Source organism: Vollenhovia emeryi, unplaced genomic scaffold (assembly GCF_000949405.1).
Source record: "Vollenhovia emeryi isolate VEMERY1.0 unplaced genomic scaffold, V.emery_V1.0 DF939202.1, whole genome shotgun sequence".
Classification (NCBI taxonomy): domain Eukaryota; kingdom Metazoa; phylum Arthropoda; class Insecta; order Hymenoptera; family Formicidae; genus Vollenhovia; species Vollenhovia emeryi.
This window is the reverse complement of record NW_011967164.1, coordinates 244879-261754: the sequence shown is the minus strand read 5'-3', so window position 1 is coordinate 261754 and position 16876 is coordinate 244879. Positions and strand designations below refer to the sequence as shown.

The following is a 16876-nucleotide window of genomic DNA, read 5'->3' as shown; positions in this document are numbered from 1 at the left end:
ATACGAAGGATTATCGATACGCAACAGATGTTGCTTGTCGGAGGGAATATTTCAATTATTCATCTGAGTCGCGACCAGCAATCACAGTCGCGACGAAATGCTGTGCGATATCATTTGACGTTTCCACGTCGGCGATCCGCCGAGATCTTTTCGCGCCAATCGAGACTCTTCTTGTTTCTTCTCTCGTTGTTATTCCGTCAGGTGCGCGTCGCGTGCGATTAACACCGCGCAAGGTGCCGCGCGGTCGTACTCCGGTGATTATTACGCGCGCGAGTGTAATTAACTACGATCTCGCGAGTGAACCTTACGCGAGTGCAACGGCTGAGAGGAGGAGGAGGCTCTGGGAGGCATCGGGCGACTGCGGGGACGAGCTTGGGGTGAGTACCTTATCATTTATTTGGCCTGCGGAATTTATCATTTATCTCCACGTGTCTGCGTCCAAATTGGACGCGAAAAACGGCGGTGCGATTCGAAATCATGTTCCGTCGCGGAAGTACGGTGGAAAAAAAATGTTCGGCTCATAGCGGATGTAGCGCGGCGTAAAACAAACGGACCGGCGCGGCGCGATGGCGCGGTTTTGCGAGTGATACCCGCGTACAGCGATACGCCGAAAACGCCCCCGCCGGTCAATTCGATTTGGAATTCTTGCAGATATTTCCATACGCTCGCAAACGGCCCGGCGACGCGAGCTTTAACCCACTCAGGCCGGCGGTATTGTAAAACGGTGAATACGCACGCGGGGGTTGCGCGCGGGGGGTTGCGAGCCGTCGGGCGGTCGGCGCGGCGCGGCGCGGCGCGGCGCGGCGGAATGAATATATACGAACGCGCGGCGGAATGAATTTATAACGCGCGCGCGAAAGCCCGGCCTGACCACCGTTCCTTCCACCGTGACGCTGGCCCCCCTCGTAAATCGATGGCGGCTGTTTTACGCAGTTGACCGCGCGGAAAAGCTCGTTGCAGAGCCGAATGCACCCGCATAATCGCGAGGCGGGCGTGAGATGGGCCGGTCGCTCCCGTTTTCGTTTCAGCTGGATATCCCGTGTTTTGTCCGCGGGGAAAAATCCGAGAGAGAGAGAGTCTCGGTTCCCACGCTGGGACATTTTCGTTCCGTCGAAGGATTATTCCGTCATCCGAGCTTCAAGGAGGATCATCGCGTTCGTCAATTGTATAGAGCGCGTAAAACACCTCGGCTATTTGCTTCCGCTGCTCGCATTCATGTCGAACTACGCGGATAGACAAGTTCCCCGTCTTACCGTCGAGTCGTTAAATGTGAGAATGTTCCGTTCCTAAATCGAGCTAAGCTATATTAGAAATGATTATTAAGTTAAAACGCGATCGTTCCCCCGGATTAGAATTCAAGATAGCAGTTGACACCGAAACTGGGGAGGTTCGTTCAAATCGAGATCTTACATTCCTTATTGAATTCGACAGAGATACACGGGGAGAATTTTCTTTGACAATTCATCCTGAAAGTCATGTAATCGTAGAACAACATGGTATCTCGAAGAATTTCATGAGGGTTTCTTGAAATTTCGTACCCCTTTTACTAACAATTATACTCGCTTTTTATTATTTTATTAGTAAAATGTGTGGTAAGATTTCAGAAAACATTCTCATAAAATTGTTCAAGACGCCATGTTGTCCCGCGATTACACGATTTTCAGGACAAATCTTAAGAGAGAACTTTCTCCGTGCAGAAATAAGTCAAAATCGTCTCTCAATCCGTGGGCTACATAGACCGGCTCTCGTTTCGGCTGCAATGCCGACGCGCCCCAAACCCCCCCCACCCCCGCCGCGAGCACTCACCTTCGGGCTGATGAGGAGCGTAGATGTTGAGGTACAGACAGTCCTCGCTCTGGTTCTTCAGGTACGGCAAGTGTCTCTCCAGATACTCGTACCTGCCCGGCTTCACCTCCTCCCGCAGATTCGGCAAGACTTGCGGGCAAACTGGGGCGAATTCCTGCGACTGGCGCACCCCGCGCCACGGCTGCGGCGAGCGGGGCGGTGAAAATCTGAAGGATCCCACGGGAGGCTCCGCGTAAGGAACTCCTAAAACCCAGGGGGCGGAGAGGACTGCCTTGAATACCGCTCCTCAGACTCACGGCGCAACGCCGAGCTAATGTGGCGACCGACATTTCTATCGCCAGACAAACGCGCTTCCACCGACGGGATAAACTATTCATCGGGGCTGCGCTATTAGCGGCGCTGGATGTATTTTTGAAAAGGGGATTTCGCTCGTGTCAATGCCGCCAACTTCGTTTCTAATTAAGCCGCGTGCCGCTTCTCCGCGCATATCGCTCGAAATTAAATTATAATTACATTCCAATTTAATTTTATGTTACACAGTTAAACGTCAATTCCGATTTAAATTCTATTTGACCTCGATTCGGTTTTAAATTTAATCAAATTTCGTAATCGCGCTTCCGCCCGCGCCCCCCTCCCCCCCCCCCGCGCGACCCCTGCTCGCCCCTTTAATTCGATTATCCTTGTAAGGTTAATGGGGTCTTGAGCGAGTAGTGACTGAGAAATGTATGCGGATGAACAAGAAGGGGCGCGACGGTACGCTCGGCTTTGGGCGCGCGCGGCGCACACGCGCGGATGCAATTCGACGAACGTGTGGCGGTGCACAAGTTGACGAACGCGGAGTCGGGCGAAGACGGGAGAAAGCCGGGAGGGCGGCGAGAGAGACGGCAGTAATATCTGTTCCCGAAATACACGGACCCGCGCGCGCGCGCGCGCTCCTCGTTTTGGATCCTTTGACGTATCGGGACTCTCAAAGCGCGGATATGCAGCTGCCAGGAAACTTTTGCTCACTGACCGGGAGCCGAGTTTCCTCCGGAGTATCGAACGTTATCGAGATACCGTTGTAGCAGGTTGTTGCATATGAAACGACGGGCTTTGCGTCAACCAGCTTAGCGTCCCCATCGAATTAAATGGCATCGATACGTAAATGGCTTCGGCCATTTTCTACGGCGTCCTTTCTTCAAAGACGAGTCCATTTTTGGTATTAAATGCAACGCGGACGGAAAGGGATTCGATACCCTTCGCGGCCCTTTGTGCGGAAAGCCGCGGGACTTGTCGCGACGCAACGAACCGTTTCTCTTTCGCGTTTACGGACTCTACCGTTCGTCGCGTATGAATGACGGTTGTTTTGCGATGAATCGAAACGCAACGGCGTTCTCTCCGAAAAGAACTTGAGCTAAGATAGATGTGTTGAGCTGCGACAGCGCGGGTCGACCAATCAGAAGCTCGAAATTGAAATCTTTTGATTCGTTACCGTACGCGTTGCCGCACTTGAACGCGTTTACGGAGTTTTAAGCTAAGGCTGGAACTCGCACACCTAGGCAGAGAGGCAGAAAGCAGAACGGCAGAAATCCAGTCGGAACCAATCAGAATTGCCGCTGGTAGTCGACAGTTTCTACTTTCTGCCAGCAGAGTGCGCTGTTTACTACCAACGCGAGTTCTGATTGGTTTCTGCTTTTCTGCCTAGGTGTGAATCAGCCTCAGACTCCACAGATGCGTTGAGCTGCGGCAACGCGTGCGGCAACGCGAGTCGACTAATCAGAAGCTTGCCGCAAGCTTTCTGCGTTGAAATTAAAATCTTTTGATTCGCTGCCGCACGCGTTGCCGCGGTTCAACGCGTTGTGTGTCTTAGCTTTAGCTTTACCGAGAAAGACGTCGACCAGCTGCAAGTTGTGATTGGTTCTGGGCTGGACCACGATGCCGCGCAATCGGCCCTCCTTGACGCGCACCTCTCTCGTCATTCTCTCCGGGGAGTCGTGGAAGCGCTGGTGGTAGCCATACTGGTCCCGCGACTCGCGAAAGTCGCGGTGCTCCGTAAGGATTTGCGTGCAGGCCAACAGTAGCAGGCCCACCAATTCTATCCGCAACATTTTGGACATTTGCCACGTTGTTCCTCGATTCCGCAGCACCGTATTCCGTCGTCTTAAACGTCGCCACCAAATCTGTCGATGCCCAGCGGTTTTGCACTTCACTCGACGATTTCAACGTTCGCGGGAATCCAGCCCGAATTACCGTAGTTCCCGCTACTTTTCCTCGCGGAAGAAACACCGTGCGACGCTTCAAAGTTGCTTCTCGCGTGTCGGAGAAATCATGGCAGAAATCGCGGAAAAAGTGTCGTGGAGTGCAACCCCTCAGGCGCTCGCGACGGCAAGTTCGGGGCGAACGCGCGCGACAACTGCGACGCGCGGCGCACACACTCGCGACAGAAGTAAAAATAATTTTTCCGGCTGCCGTCAGGACCGGATGCGAGAGGAGAACGACTGCTCTCCCGGCTGTCGTTGGAACTTTTCACTTCGCAGCTTCCGCCGTCTCGCGCGCGCGGGATCGAGGGGCTGCCTGTCCGCGCGCGCGGAGCTCGCATTTTGCGCGAGCTATCGATCGATCTCTCGAGGCGCCCCGCTCGCGATTTTATCCGATTTATCGCGGGGCTCGTGATTCCCGTGGCCTCCAACTTTTAACCGTCCCCGCGATCGGGCTCTGCGCGCCGAACGAACGTGCGTTTCACTAACGCGCAAACTCCGTTCCCGCTGCGCTCGAATTAAATCCTTTTCTTGTCGATATTAACTGTTCAAAAGCATATTTTAAATGTATACACAGGGAGAACGTTCTCTTAAGGTAGTTGTCTCGCGACAGTAATGCGCAAAAGTTCCTTCCAGACAGAAATCAGCACTCAATTATTACAATATGATATGTCTTGATGCAATATTGTTCTAAAGAATACACTTACGATTAATACATAATATAAAATAGATTCGAAAGATTATAGTTTGAGGCGCTGTTGCCGCATCTCTTACACTACAGTCGTGTCTACTGCACAATTTTTCCAATTTTTCAGTTTTAACTATTTACATTGTTAAAACGTAACGGTCAATAACTTTGATTTTTTCCCACTTATTTGTTCTATTTTACTTTATAACGTATTTGTTTCTCGTACAAATCTCACTCACCGTTGAGCTTAAAAAAAAAGTGCCATCATTTGCGTTTGCAAACGCAAATATCAATATTTTAACACATAATAATATGTGTAAATAATATTTCACGTGTGACAATATTGCAACAAATTATATTGTTACGTGTAATAATATTTTTAACGTGTTTTACACGTAATATTTCGTGTATCATAGCGAACTTTAGCTTTTTTTTTAGAACTGTGAGACGATCAATGTTAATTCAATTAGTCTTATTTTGCACGTATTAATGTAAAGAATAAACTATAAAAATTTGAAACAATTCTGACATAAATGATTTTACGAAATGACTACCTTAAAATTTGTCTTGAAAATGAGGTAATCTTGGGACAACGCGGCACTTCGAAGAATTTTATGAGTTTTTACATTTTACTAGTAAAATGTATGGTAAAATTTCAAAAATCTCTTACGAAGCTCTTCGAAATGCCTTGTCCCACGATTCACATGACTTTCAGGACGTGAATTGTAAGGAAAAGGTATCTCCGTATACAGGATCTAAAAATTATGATGAATTTCTCTCTTATAGTTCCTGATCTCTTTTGTAACTTTTGTTACTCCTGCGCGTGTAACCGCACGTTTTGTATTTACATGCATTGCTTCTATATATTTTATTTTGCAGCTGCCTTTGTGAGCTTTGACATGCGGCCGCTTTCGTGTCACTTTTACGTGTAATTAATAACTTTTATTGCGCTGACGATCGAAAAGGGGCCGAAACGTTGGCCAATATTAATTCTGTATTTTCTATCGTGTTATAATACACGTGCACCATCGTCCGTGCTTGACTGCCCTGATTTATCGTCGATGTCTCTCCTACGTTTCCGACTTTTTTACCTCGACTTTCTTTAACTTGCCTTGTTAATTTTTTGCAAGTTTTATATTTATTGCGTTTATTTTCAACGTGGCTTCCCACTGTTTTGCCCTTTTTCATTATAATTTCAGGTAATTGTCTCTCTCGTGATTAACCGCTGTATTTAATTTATCGTATGTTTAATTTATTGGATTATATCCTGATGAAGGGAGCCGGAAACGTTCCGGAAAAATGTTGGTTCCGATTTGTTAGCATAAACATATTATTCTTAACGTCGAACCACGCTCGGCCATTGTCCCGCTGATTTACTCGTTTTGCATATGCATAACGCGAGCTTGACTTCCTTCACAATAACACAGTTATCACGAAATTATGATTACAATGTCGACGAAAATTTGATTGACGCGACAGTCGCCGCGCGGCTCGCCTATTTAAACTCGAGGGGATTGAAGTTCAATGTGTCCATATTCGCGGGCTGACGTGCGGCGGTATTTTCAATTATCTTATTTGAGATGTCTCGCGGACTGTTTTAGTAGACGCGGCATTCCACGGCCTGTATTTAAGCGAGGAAATCGCGCTGAGGGAAAGCGAGCTGGCGCACGATGGCAGATCGAGTGGCACGGGAGAGTTTACCAACAGGAGGCGGCGGCGTTCTATTTAGGGCGAAGAGTACGTGCAGTCGCGCGAGCCCTCGCTCTCCCTCTCCCTCTTCCTCCTCTCGTTCTCTCTCTCTATCTCTCTTTCTCTCTCTCTCTTCTCGCGTTCTACGTGCGTTCACCCTTGTTTGTCCCGCCAAGAATATCGCCTCCGGAGGACATCGCCGTCGCCGCGCTCTCGAAGAGAGAGACCTTTCGACTCGCGGCGTTAGCGAGTCGAAAACTCCGAGAAAACCGCAGACACGTCGGAAATTATTAAGCGAACTCGGGGACTCGATCGAGATCGATTCGCGTGGGATGATTTCCCGCGGAATTTTTGCTTTTTCCCCCTTTCCTTCCGCCACGGCTCGTCAGGGCTCTCTCCGTACGTATCTCGCGGCGAACGTTTCTATCCGGAATATTTTATGGGGCCGTGAGGGAAAATTTCGCACGTAAGGACGCGGCGATATCTTTACACGGGCACGAAACGACGGCGTAAAAACTTTATAAAGCGGCAGAGCCGCGCGTTAACGTCGAGCGACAAGTCGCGTTCGCGCAAATTCGATCGCGTGACGAGCGAAGTGCTCATTTCCCAGTATCGCGATAATAGTTTGCTCGCAGTTTTGCGATATACGCGAGCGTCTCGTAATTTACGTCGGATAAATGACGTCGAGTTCGCAACTAACCCGGGAAAACGCAAGAGGCAGCGAGGAGAAGGGGAGGGGGGGAGAGAGAGAGAGAGCGCTCGGCTAAATCCGATATTTGTGACGTTTACGGTGGGCAAACTTTTGAAGACTCAAACACGCCACACGATTTTCAAACCGTATCAGCTCTACCTGTCAAGCTGGTGTAGTCCGCAACACCAGTTCCCAAGTTTTTTGAACCCCTTTTAACGTAATATTTCCACTATAAATTCCTAGAGATTCGAGATATCAACAACTTTTCCAACAAATACCTAATATTATCAGTAAAATATTTAGTGAGAAAATACGCAATTTGGAAACGCGATCGTAAACATTCTTGAAATTTCGAGGGATTTCTGTGTAGTACAAGATGTCTCACAGTAGTCAGTTGTATTTAATAATAATAAATAATAATGCATCATTTTCGCGCTGCAATACACTTGGAAAAGTTGTTAAATAAAATGGAAATGTCGTGTTTACTTGAAGCTCGTACTTTTGAATACATAATAAAAAGGAATTTTATGGCCTTGGACGTGATTATAAACAATCTTGAAATTTTGCGGAATTTTTTGCGGTAGGACGTCAATTACCATTTTTGCTACAACACACTTGGAAAATCTTCGAAATAAAGCGGAAATTATCACATAATTTTCTAAACACAAAAAGAATTTTTGTGGCCTCGGACGTGATTATAAAAAATCTTGAAATTTTGCGGGATTTTTTTGCGGTAGAACGTCAATTACTATTTTTGCTACAACACACTTGGAAAATTTCCGAAATAAAGTGGAAATCATCACGTAATTTTGAAAACACAACAAAAGAATTTTTATGGCCTCGGACGTGATAATAAACAATCTTGAAATTTTGCGGGATTTCTTTGCGGTAGGACGTCAATTAGTTTTACTATTTTCGCTACAACACACTTGGAAAATCTCCGAAATAAAGCGGAAATCATATACACGTGGTGAAGCACGTAATTTTGAAAACGTGAAAAAGGTGGAGATATCGTCGGAGTTTCGTAGGAATTTTTGCGAGAAGTTTCACACTTGTGAAAAAGCCCTCGACGTTATTTTTAACGTTGACGATGACAACTGGAGCCTCCTCGACAAGCAGAGCCGAATTGTACATTTTCGCATCGACGAGCACTTCTCAGGGTGAGAACTCACAATAACGGTTGATGCGCTCGATATGTTGCCACTGCGCGAACGTTACATTTTTTTTCCTCCTATTTACACGCCCGACAAATAGGAAAACATTTATTAGAGCAAGTATTTTTTCCTCCCCAAATATCGCTCGGCCTTTAAACGAAATGCTGTTAAGAGCTTTAAGATGAGATGATGATGAAATATTACACGACACGTATTTACGCAGCGGCGCATCAAGTGTTATTATCCGCGCAAACAATTTTATATTTATTTACCTTAAATTCACATTTTTAATTCGCATATTTTTTCAGCAAGATCGACTTTATTTATATTCCGCCGCAGCGTATGAAATAAAATATTTTTGACAAATTTTTATATTTTCTCGCGCTGTTAAGGGATTAAGTATTGAACGAGCGAGCGTAAGCGATTATTGCGGCAAATCCTATTTTGCCGACCGCTTGTGGCGGATAAGCTTATAGGAATTCACCGCATCCATCATTAATACTTCTTTTTACTTTCGCCGATGTTTATGATAGATTTTCGAGAGGTGAGAAAATCCCGCCGCGTTATCACGCTCCGTTATCATACCGCCATTGTATCTCTCGTTTGGGGGGGAAAAAAAATTCTATTCGACGGATTTTGTGTAAAAAGTTCCGCCCGCGGCAAAAATGTACCCAAAATTGCGGCAAATTGTTACGCTGTTGCGCTGCAACAATTTCTATTTTTAGAGGGTTCTCGCGTCGCAAAATAGTCGGGGACGGTTCTTTACCCCTTTTCGCGTGGCCAACAAAAGATTCCCAGCACGACGGAAATATAAATTTCACTTCCTTTCGCGCATCTTTCTCGGTATAACAGTGACAAATTTAATTTCAATAATTACACTTCGCGTTTCCGGTCATATCGTTGCTGCCGAGAATTGAACAGTTGGACACGTCGCGGAAACTCACGTCCGACGCGGAAACTCACGTCGACGGTCGTCGGATAATCGGACGCACTTGCGCGTTTTCTTTCGCGACGGAAACACGCCCGTCGAAAATTCGCCTTTGTCCCGACGGTTCTCGCGAGTGAACTGAGCTGGCGCGCATGCGAAAGACTCGTCTAAAATTAAATCGCGGATGAGTCTTTGAGCGGAGCGCGCGCCGCCCGCCAAGGCGAGGCGAATTTCGAAAGCGGAAACTTTCATTTTCGTCAAATCATACCCCGTTGTTCGAAATTCGTCCGCGTGTGCGCGCGGACGACGGATGTCGGCAAGTGGGGAGGAAGCAGCGAGACGAGAGAAGGATACTTGCGCCCCGGATGCTTGTCTGCTCGTTGATCCGCGAGAACGCGAATCGCGGAAAGCGCGAACTTTCGCATTCGTAAAGTGTGAAAGGCGCGTCCTCGAGATCAGATTGATAAGTACAGCGATATTGCGCGCGCCAATCTCCAATTCGCATCGGAAGTGTGAACTTCCGATGCGAAAGAAACTGAAGTAACACGCGAAGTTAATTTGGCGGCGAACGATTTGTTCAACGAGATTTCAACGAGTCTCCGGTGCTTCTGAAATTAAAGTCGGCGTTCGTCAAAGTTTCCTTATTCGATAATTTTACGCGTTGAATTTGCGTTGCTTTTCAAAATGTTTTAATAAATACAGCGCCGTCGGCGCTGTACAGAGTGAATTCCTTCCACGGATAAATAATTATTACTCGAAGTCGAATCTAAAGTTGAAATAATAAAATCGATCTGGCTGGGATTGAATAGGATTACGATTCAACTTGAATTCAACTTCAGTCCGGCCGGACCATTTTTCGCAAAGTTCTTACAAATTGTAACTCGCTTTCAAGCTGAATAAATCTACTTCGATGTGTAATTCGAGATTCCCCGGATAAATGCGAGCCCCGGAGGAAGTCGCCGATGAGCTTAATGCGCGTAAGGGGCTCGCAAAATTAGTTTTGTATCCGAATTATCTGCTCCGCGTCTACGCACGTGTATTCACAGCGTATTCACGGGAAGTAACGACGTGTTAAATCTACGATAAGAAGGCTTTGAGGCGATCCCCTCGGGGCGCGGGTGGCTGGTGCCGCGATGAGTAGCTCCTCTTCAGAATCATCTCATTTACGTTAATGAACTTAGCTCATCTCCCAGACACAAAGAGGATGAGGAAAGGGTAGATGCTGTCTAGGAGCCTCGCCTAGATGGATTTTATAACTGGAAGTTTAGCTCTTTAGAGTTTAGAAACTTTGGGAGGAAGGGACGAGAGGGGCGTGCGATGCCTGGAATTTTTAGATCTTGTAATCTTTCGGCTCCCGCGCTGCAGGATCTAAAATCTCATTCTCGCACGGAGAGAGTCGAAAGGCGGTCTCTTTTCTTTTCTTTTTTTTCTATACTCGCCGAGCCATAATTTGTCGTCTTGTCTCTTCCCATCGTGCCAGCGCACGTGTGTCGTATGACGTGCCCGTTTGCAGATTATCGGATTTTGTTCGAAATACGCGTAATCGTTTAGACACATGGACCGCCAAAATGCAATTTCGTCCGTTCGTCTTTCTACTTTATAATACGAGGATTTGCCGCGACGTCGCCCTCAAAGCCGCTTCATAAGTTTGATATATTATTCAGAATAAGCCGAATCTCGGGCGTACTTATTTTGCGGGCCAAGTTGATAGCAAGAAGGATCATAAGGATCTTCGCCATATTCGCCGTTCCATAATGCACAACGGGGCGATGTTTTCGCCGCGGGATTATGCCAAAACGACGAAATGTCATATCCTTTTTTCCCCCCGCGAGGCATCAGTGCTCCATATCGCACATATTGTTCTCAATTTTAAAGTCATATATTTGTTACATAATGTATACAGTGACTATTAGAGGAGAGTCCGCGGAATGATACACGAAACAGTCACGGAACAAAGTAATGTAAAATATTAAGTACAGAATTTTCAATTTCGTAGGCGGGACAACGAATTCTCAACGTTCGTAGTTATTTTTCTTTCGGCGCGGTGACGCACGATGTTTTTGCGTGCCATCGTGTACCTGAAGGTCGCCGCGCTATCATTCGCTCGCCGAACGTCGAGCCGGCAGGCAGTGGCGAGAGTCGCTCCGTGCGTGTTATTACTTTTGCGTTATCGGTTTCCGAGACTCGATCGCGATGAATGTAGGGATGAAACGCTATTGATTTGTACACTTTTAGCAGCAACAAGTAACGTTCCCCGACATTTGTTAATAATATTTCGTGCGTTTCGCGGTATTTCACATCGCGTACGGGAGTGTCCGAAATTTCGCGCGATCGATGATTTTCGCGAGTGAGTTTTGTGTGAGTACAACAAGGAAATCTAAGAGGAGGAGCAGGCTTAGGAGGCATCGGGCAACGGCGGAAAAATCGTGAGGTAAGTGTCTCACTTACATTTTTATGTTATTTGCTACTTGTGCAAAATAAAGCATCTGCTCTGTGTTTTTATATTATTTATTCAAATGATTCGAACGAGGATTCGAATAAGTGTTAGAGACAAACCATTCGTTGAAAATTTTGTGAGTTTATATGTAAAAGGACAACTTTTTCAGTACTCTATATAATTATTGTAATAAATACCTATTTAAAAAAATATAAAATATAAAGTATATTTAATACAATAATTTCGATTTTACATTTTATTGTAAATTAGTGTATAATAATCATATGCATATTTGTATTTTTGCAGTTTGACACATATAGTTAACGATGTACAACTCTGCTGTTGCAAATCGTATCAGTGAGTGATGAATTACTTTTTATTTTTAATTGACGTTGCGCATACAATTACTCCTTTGCATATATGCAAATTCTTAAAAATATACAACGCTCGACTTATACAAACTGCGCGCGCGAAGCGCGCGTTTTGTCATTTCTAGTAAACTATAAAAGTGCGATGAGGAAACAATATACATATTACAAACGTAGTTGTATCAATATTTTAAAATAATATTGCTACAACGTTATTAAAGTAATATTGTAGAATAATATCTTTGCAATATCTCTGTAACATTACACTGCAATATGCAACGTTGTAATGTTGCAGCAATGTTGTTGTATGCTTTTGTGTTGTATGGGAACTGATTTTCCATTATGAGAATTAAAATATCTTTTCACAATTTATCGCATTCACGATGAAATGTGATGTTGCCACGATCAACGCTCCGCTAACACTAAGTAATTCAGAATACTATTTTATTTTCTGCAACTCTTTTTTTATTTTGTCGGTTTTTAATATTCTAAGAGAAGTAATGGTGTTTAGAAATTTGTTCTGGAATTTAGTATAAAAGAATTCATTGTTTATTGAACTTTATTGATTTAGTCTTATTTTGCCTAGCATGGTTGAGAAAGAACAATCTTAAAGACGTCTTGAAGATGTCTTTCAGACATACGTGTTGTATGGGAAAATATTGTTAGATCGTGCGTGTAACTGTTGCGAAAAAGATTTGTGAAATTGAATATTGAAACTCGCTATGTTACATTCGGAACTTATCTCATAATAGGGGACTCCTCTACATATTAGTCTAGGTTTTATTTTTACAATTATTGCTTTTTTACATTCTAACGCATTGCGTACTAAATCTCTTTAACACATTTTCTTCAAACCTTGTACAGTATAGATTTACTTTATTTCTATTTATTCTTCTCGCGCAGGAAAGAAAGGAGCATTTATGCGTAAATGTCTTTTTCCGTTTGGGATATATATATATATAATATAAGTATACATGAGGGCGTTAGTATTCGCGGAAGACTAGAGGTTCATTTATGTTCTATCTCTTGCCGAGAGAACGGGAAGTCATTGGAACGTAAAACTGGCTGCTTCCGTGGATACAACGGGGTTCTCCGCGGCGAAACGGTTATTGGTCGGAATCTATGGCGATATGTTGGTACGTCGGCCGCGTTGTAACGACACGGCTTCCCCTGTCAAGAGAAAGAGAGAGAGAGAGAATTTCAGATACCACGCAATTTTTTTAAATCACACGCGTTGTCGCCAATACCCGCCGTTTCTATTTGCATTTCGTTCCTCGGCGCGCCGTATATCCCAGCGAATTGCAACTTTCAATATTTTATCAATCCTCAAGATACGCAACGTTAAGGCACTTCCTCCGATTGTCATTTTCGCGATTGTCGAGTCTTCGGCTCGGTGTCGATCTTGTGTTCTTGTGTATCCTCCGCTCGAGCGCTTCGAGCCTCGGAGATTTAATTCCCCCGGGGATTAGAGGATAAATCCCGCTATTTCTGGATCCTTTTTCTCGCGCGGTACGTGTATTACAAGACGGTTCCGCGATCGAAGCGCGATTTATTACAGCGATACCGGCCGCACACCGCGTGATTCGCGCAGATTTAGCGGCGGCGCCTGTAGCCGAGAGTGCCCGAGATTTATCATCGCCACGTATAGAGGAGCCTTCCGACACGGCTGCCTACCTCGCGGGTGGCCCCGCGTTGTGATAAATCAAAAGGTGGACGCTAAGGGCGCGCTACGTGTCGCCGGAAATGACTAGCGATAGCCCGCTAAGAATGTCTTTCTCTCGTATTAAACGCCAGCACGGCTACATCTCGCAACAGCAAACTCGATACCGATTGTCTTGCAGGATCGAGTCTTATTGCACCTTCAACAGACATCGATACTGGGAAGGCGGCACCGAACGAAACAATTCTCTGTCAATTTTACACGGAGTAAAATGAGTGTCGAATCAACTCTTATGTACTCAAATCAACGCGTTCTTTGTTTCGTATATACGTAACAATCTATAGAAGCATTTAATGATCTTACGGTCTTATTTAAATATAATTGTCACTTCAAGAATACACATAATTATTCACAAATACATTTAATATCGCCAGTAGTTTCAAACCAATGATATGTGGTTTTTTAAAACGACCTAGACTGGCCATTTGTTTTTATTTAAAAAAAAACGGCGTTTCGGTCCCAGATTTGGACCCTTTTCAAGTAATCTACAAACATACATAACTCAGCACTGAACATTTTTTATATGTATGAAAAAGAAAGTAATTATAACGAAACTAAAATCATTTTATTCATTGTAATCTTCGATTTGAAAATACGTTATCCAACATTGTTTCCTTTCTATTCAAAAAGATTATTCTTAAATAATGAGCATATATTTTTCTTGGTTGAATTATATAAAATTGCTTCATTCAAGTAGGTTTTTCTTCGTTTAACGCAATGTAATCTCGTTTCAAGATTTTCACGTTGGGACTAAACATATTTTCAAAAGAAGAATATTTCTCTTTTTTCCGCGCACTCTCGCTTTGTTCGAGAGAGAAAGAACTCGAACGCAGCGGGCCTAATCTCTGAAAAATGAAGGAAGGAAACTCAAGAAACTATGCGTGACGAGATTGGCGGGCGTAGAAACGCGAGAGTCCAAGAATTAATTATCGGTATCAATCTTCACTTGTTCGTTAGTGTAAAGTTCTTGTTTAATTATCGCAGACAGCGGTGATACTTATCGAGCACCGTCCCTACTTGCGCCCGGCATCGGGAGCGAGTAAAAGTATCGCCGGCCAATTAAATCGAAACGTCGCCGATCGGTTCTCGGTGTCGTTCCCGGCGAGATTCTTTGCCCGGTTGTATTTCTTGCTGAAAAGGCGCGTTTCCTTTTTCCTTTCCGCGCGATTACTTGCGCGGGAAGTTGGCCGATAGCAGAAGAAGCCTCGTCCCTTCAATTTGGCGGAGAAAAAGGAGGGCATAATGAGCGGCAGGGATTTAAAAGCTAATTAAACTTCGCCTGGGAGGGTCACTACTCGTCTTAGCTAAGTAGAACAATTTACGGTAACTCGAAGAGGAGCGTAGCAGGAGCAACTTGGCGGGAGAGATCGGGAGGAAGGAAATCTCGCAACCGCTCTTCGGAGGAAGTCCGATAAATACGAGGCACGGATAGATCAAAGATAGTGAATAGCGGCAGCCTCGTCGAACGAGAAGCGGACATAAAATTAGATCCGCAATAATAAAAGTAAATTGGATGGCACTGGACATGATAATAATGTTGCCTGACTTGGCGCTGCTCGATAATAATGTCTTCGAAAACGGGCGAAGCTCACGCTTTGGGAAAATGCGTGCGCCCTGTGTGACGCGACGTTTCTTTTATTACATTTGATACTCCGCGCGCATTAATTATTAGAATTTCGGTCCTCCTCTCGCGAAAGCGCGTAAAAATGTCAAAGCGTATAAACAGCGATACCATAGCAAAGAATCATAATGCGCAAACCACTGTGCACAAAGGGGATTTTTTTCTTGACTAAAATTTTTTTCCACCCGGCGTCCTGCTTGATCCATCATGTACGCTGTCGAAACCGGAAGCATGTACGTTGCTGGGGCAATTAATTTCCTTTAACGGCCGTGAAAGCTCGCTCGATCCAGTAATTAAATGGAGTCGGACCTGTGCGAGTGGCACGCACGTGTCGGCGCGTGCAGACACGTGTAAAATGCACGCACGCGTCTTCTTCGAAGTGGCGGTGAATCGATCGATCGAATCTGGCAGCCTGAAATTCGACCATTTGCCATCGATTGGCTCGCTCGCTCGGTTTGCTGCCAATCGGCGCGTATCAATCGTGATTCAATATCGAAAAGTCCGGTGTTGCTTTTGTATAAAAAGTAACTGCAAATATTAACACTGGGAATTTAATCGCCCTAGATGCGCCGGATGTGCATTTGCATTTGCAGCTATTTCCTCACGGATGGCCGACTGGGAAAAATCATTTGCAGGATGTGAGGATAAAATTATACGTTTAATTATATAAATGAAGTAAAATTGTATAAACGCCATTAGCAGTCATGTTAATGTATTTAAAAGCACTGTAAAGCAAGGGTGAAAGGAGTTAAATCTGTTTCGGGCTTGCAATGAATATTGTTTTAAATGGTATCATAACAATTCAATCGTTGAAAAATATGAACGGGCGGAAGTTAGAATTTATAATTATAGTTTTGTACTAGCCAATTTCGTTAATTGATGAAATTTTCAACACGCACGACGGTGTCCCGGTGAAATTGCCCAAAATATTCATAAGCTTTGTATACATATAAATAGCATCACGTGTCTGAATAAGAGAAATTAAAAGAAAAGCGAACGAGAGAGGAAAACGGCGCTAGCTATTCTTTTTTTTACTCCCTCTATTCTTTTTATATAGACATTTTTATACCGCATTTTAAAAGTTTGCTTAACGATAACTTCAGAACTTTTGCAAGTTTTTTTAATTACACATATTTGTGATTTACTTAACAAATATTTTACACGCGCGCGCGTATTAACCTATACAGGGTGTCGGATTCGATATGGACGACTCCAAAGATTATAGTAGATTGGGTTAAACTGAGAAGAAAAGTTATATACCATTTTACAAAATCCGTAATTATTATCGCATTATTAAGAAAAACGTCTGAGCCAATAAGTGCACGGAGGAGCGGAAGGCCGGACTCGGCAGACATGCAAAATGGTGTGTTTGTTGACATCTCTCAAGAATCGATAGCGAGAGGTGGAGTCACGCATCGATCGATGAGAGACGGAGGCGAGCGGGGAGCGGTGAGCGGGCGAACGGCGCGCAGCGAGAGAACGCGCGACATATGACACCGTGCCGAAAAAGTTTTTGTCAACAAACACACCATTTTGC

The 16876-nt window shown here is 44.7% G+C and overlaps 1 protein-coding gene across 2 annotated transcripts in view; it reads right to left on the bottom strand.

Annotated features, from left to right (window-relative positions):
• Nucleotides 1-3971, bottom strand: part of LOC105561728 — a 58504-nt gene extending 54533 nt beyond the window's left edge. For both annotated transcript variants that reach the window (XM_012011965.1, XM_012011966.1), the window contains exons 1-2: nucleotides 3668-3971; nucleotides 1807-2049 (exon numbers count right to left, since the gene is read on the bottom strand). In XM_012011965.1, coding sequence (XP_011867355.1) covers nucleotides 1807-2049; nucleotides 3668-3902 — 478 coding nt within the window. In that variant the 5' untranslated portion in view covers nucleotides 3903-3971. The remainder of the gene's footprint in view (nucleotides 1-1806; nucleotides 2050-3667) is intronic.
• Between the last annotated feature and the right edge of the window lie 12905 nt (nucleotides 3972-16876).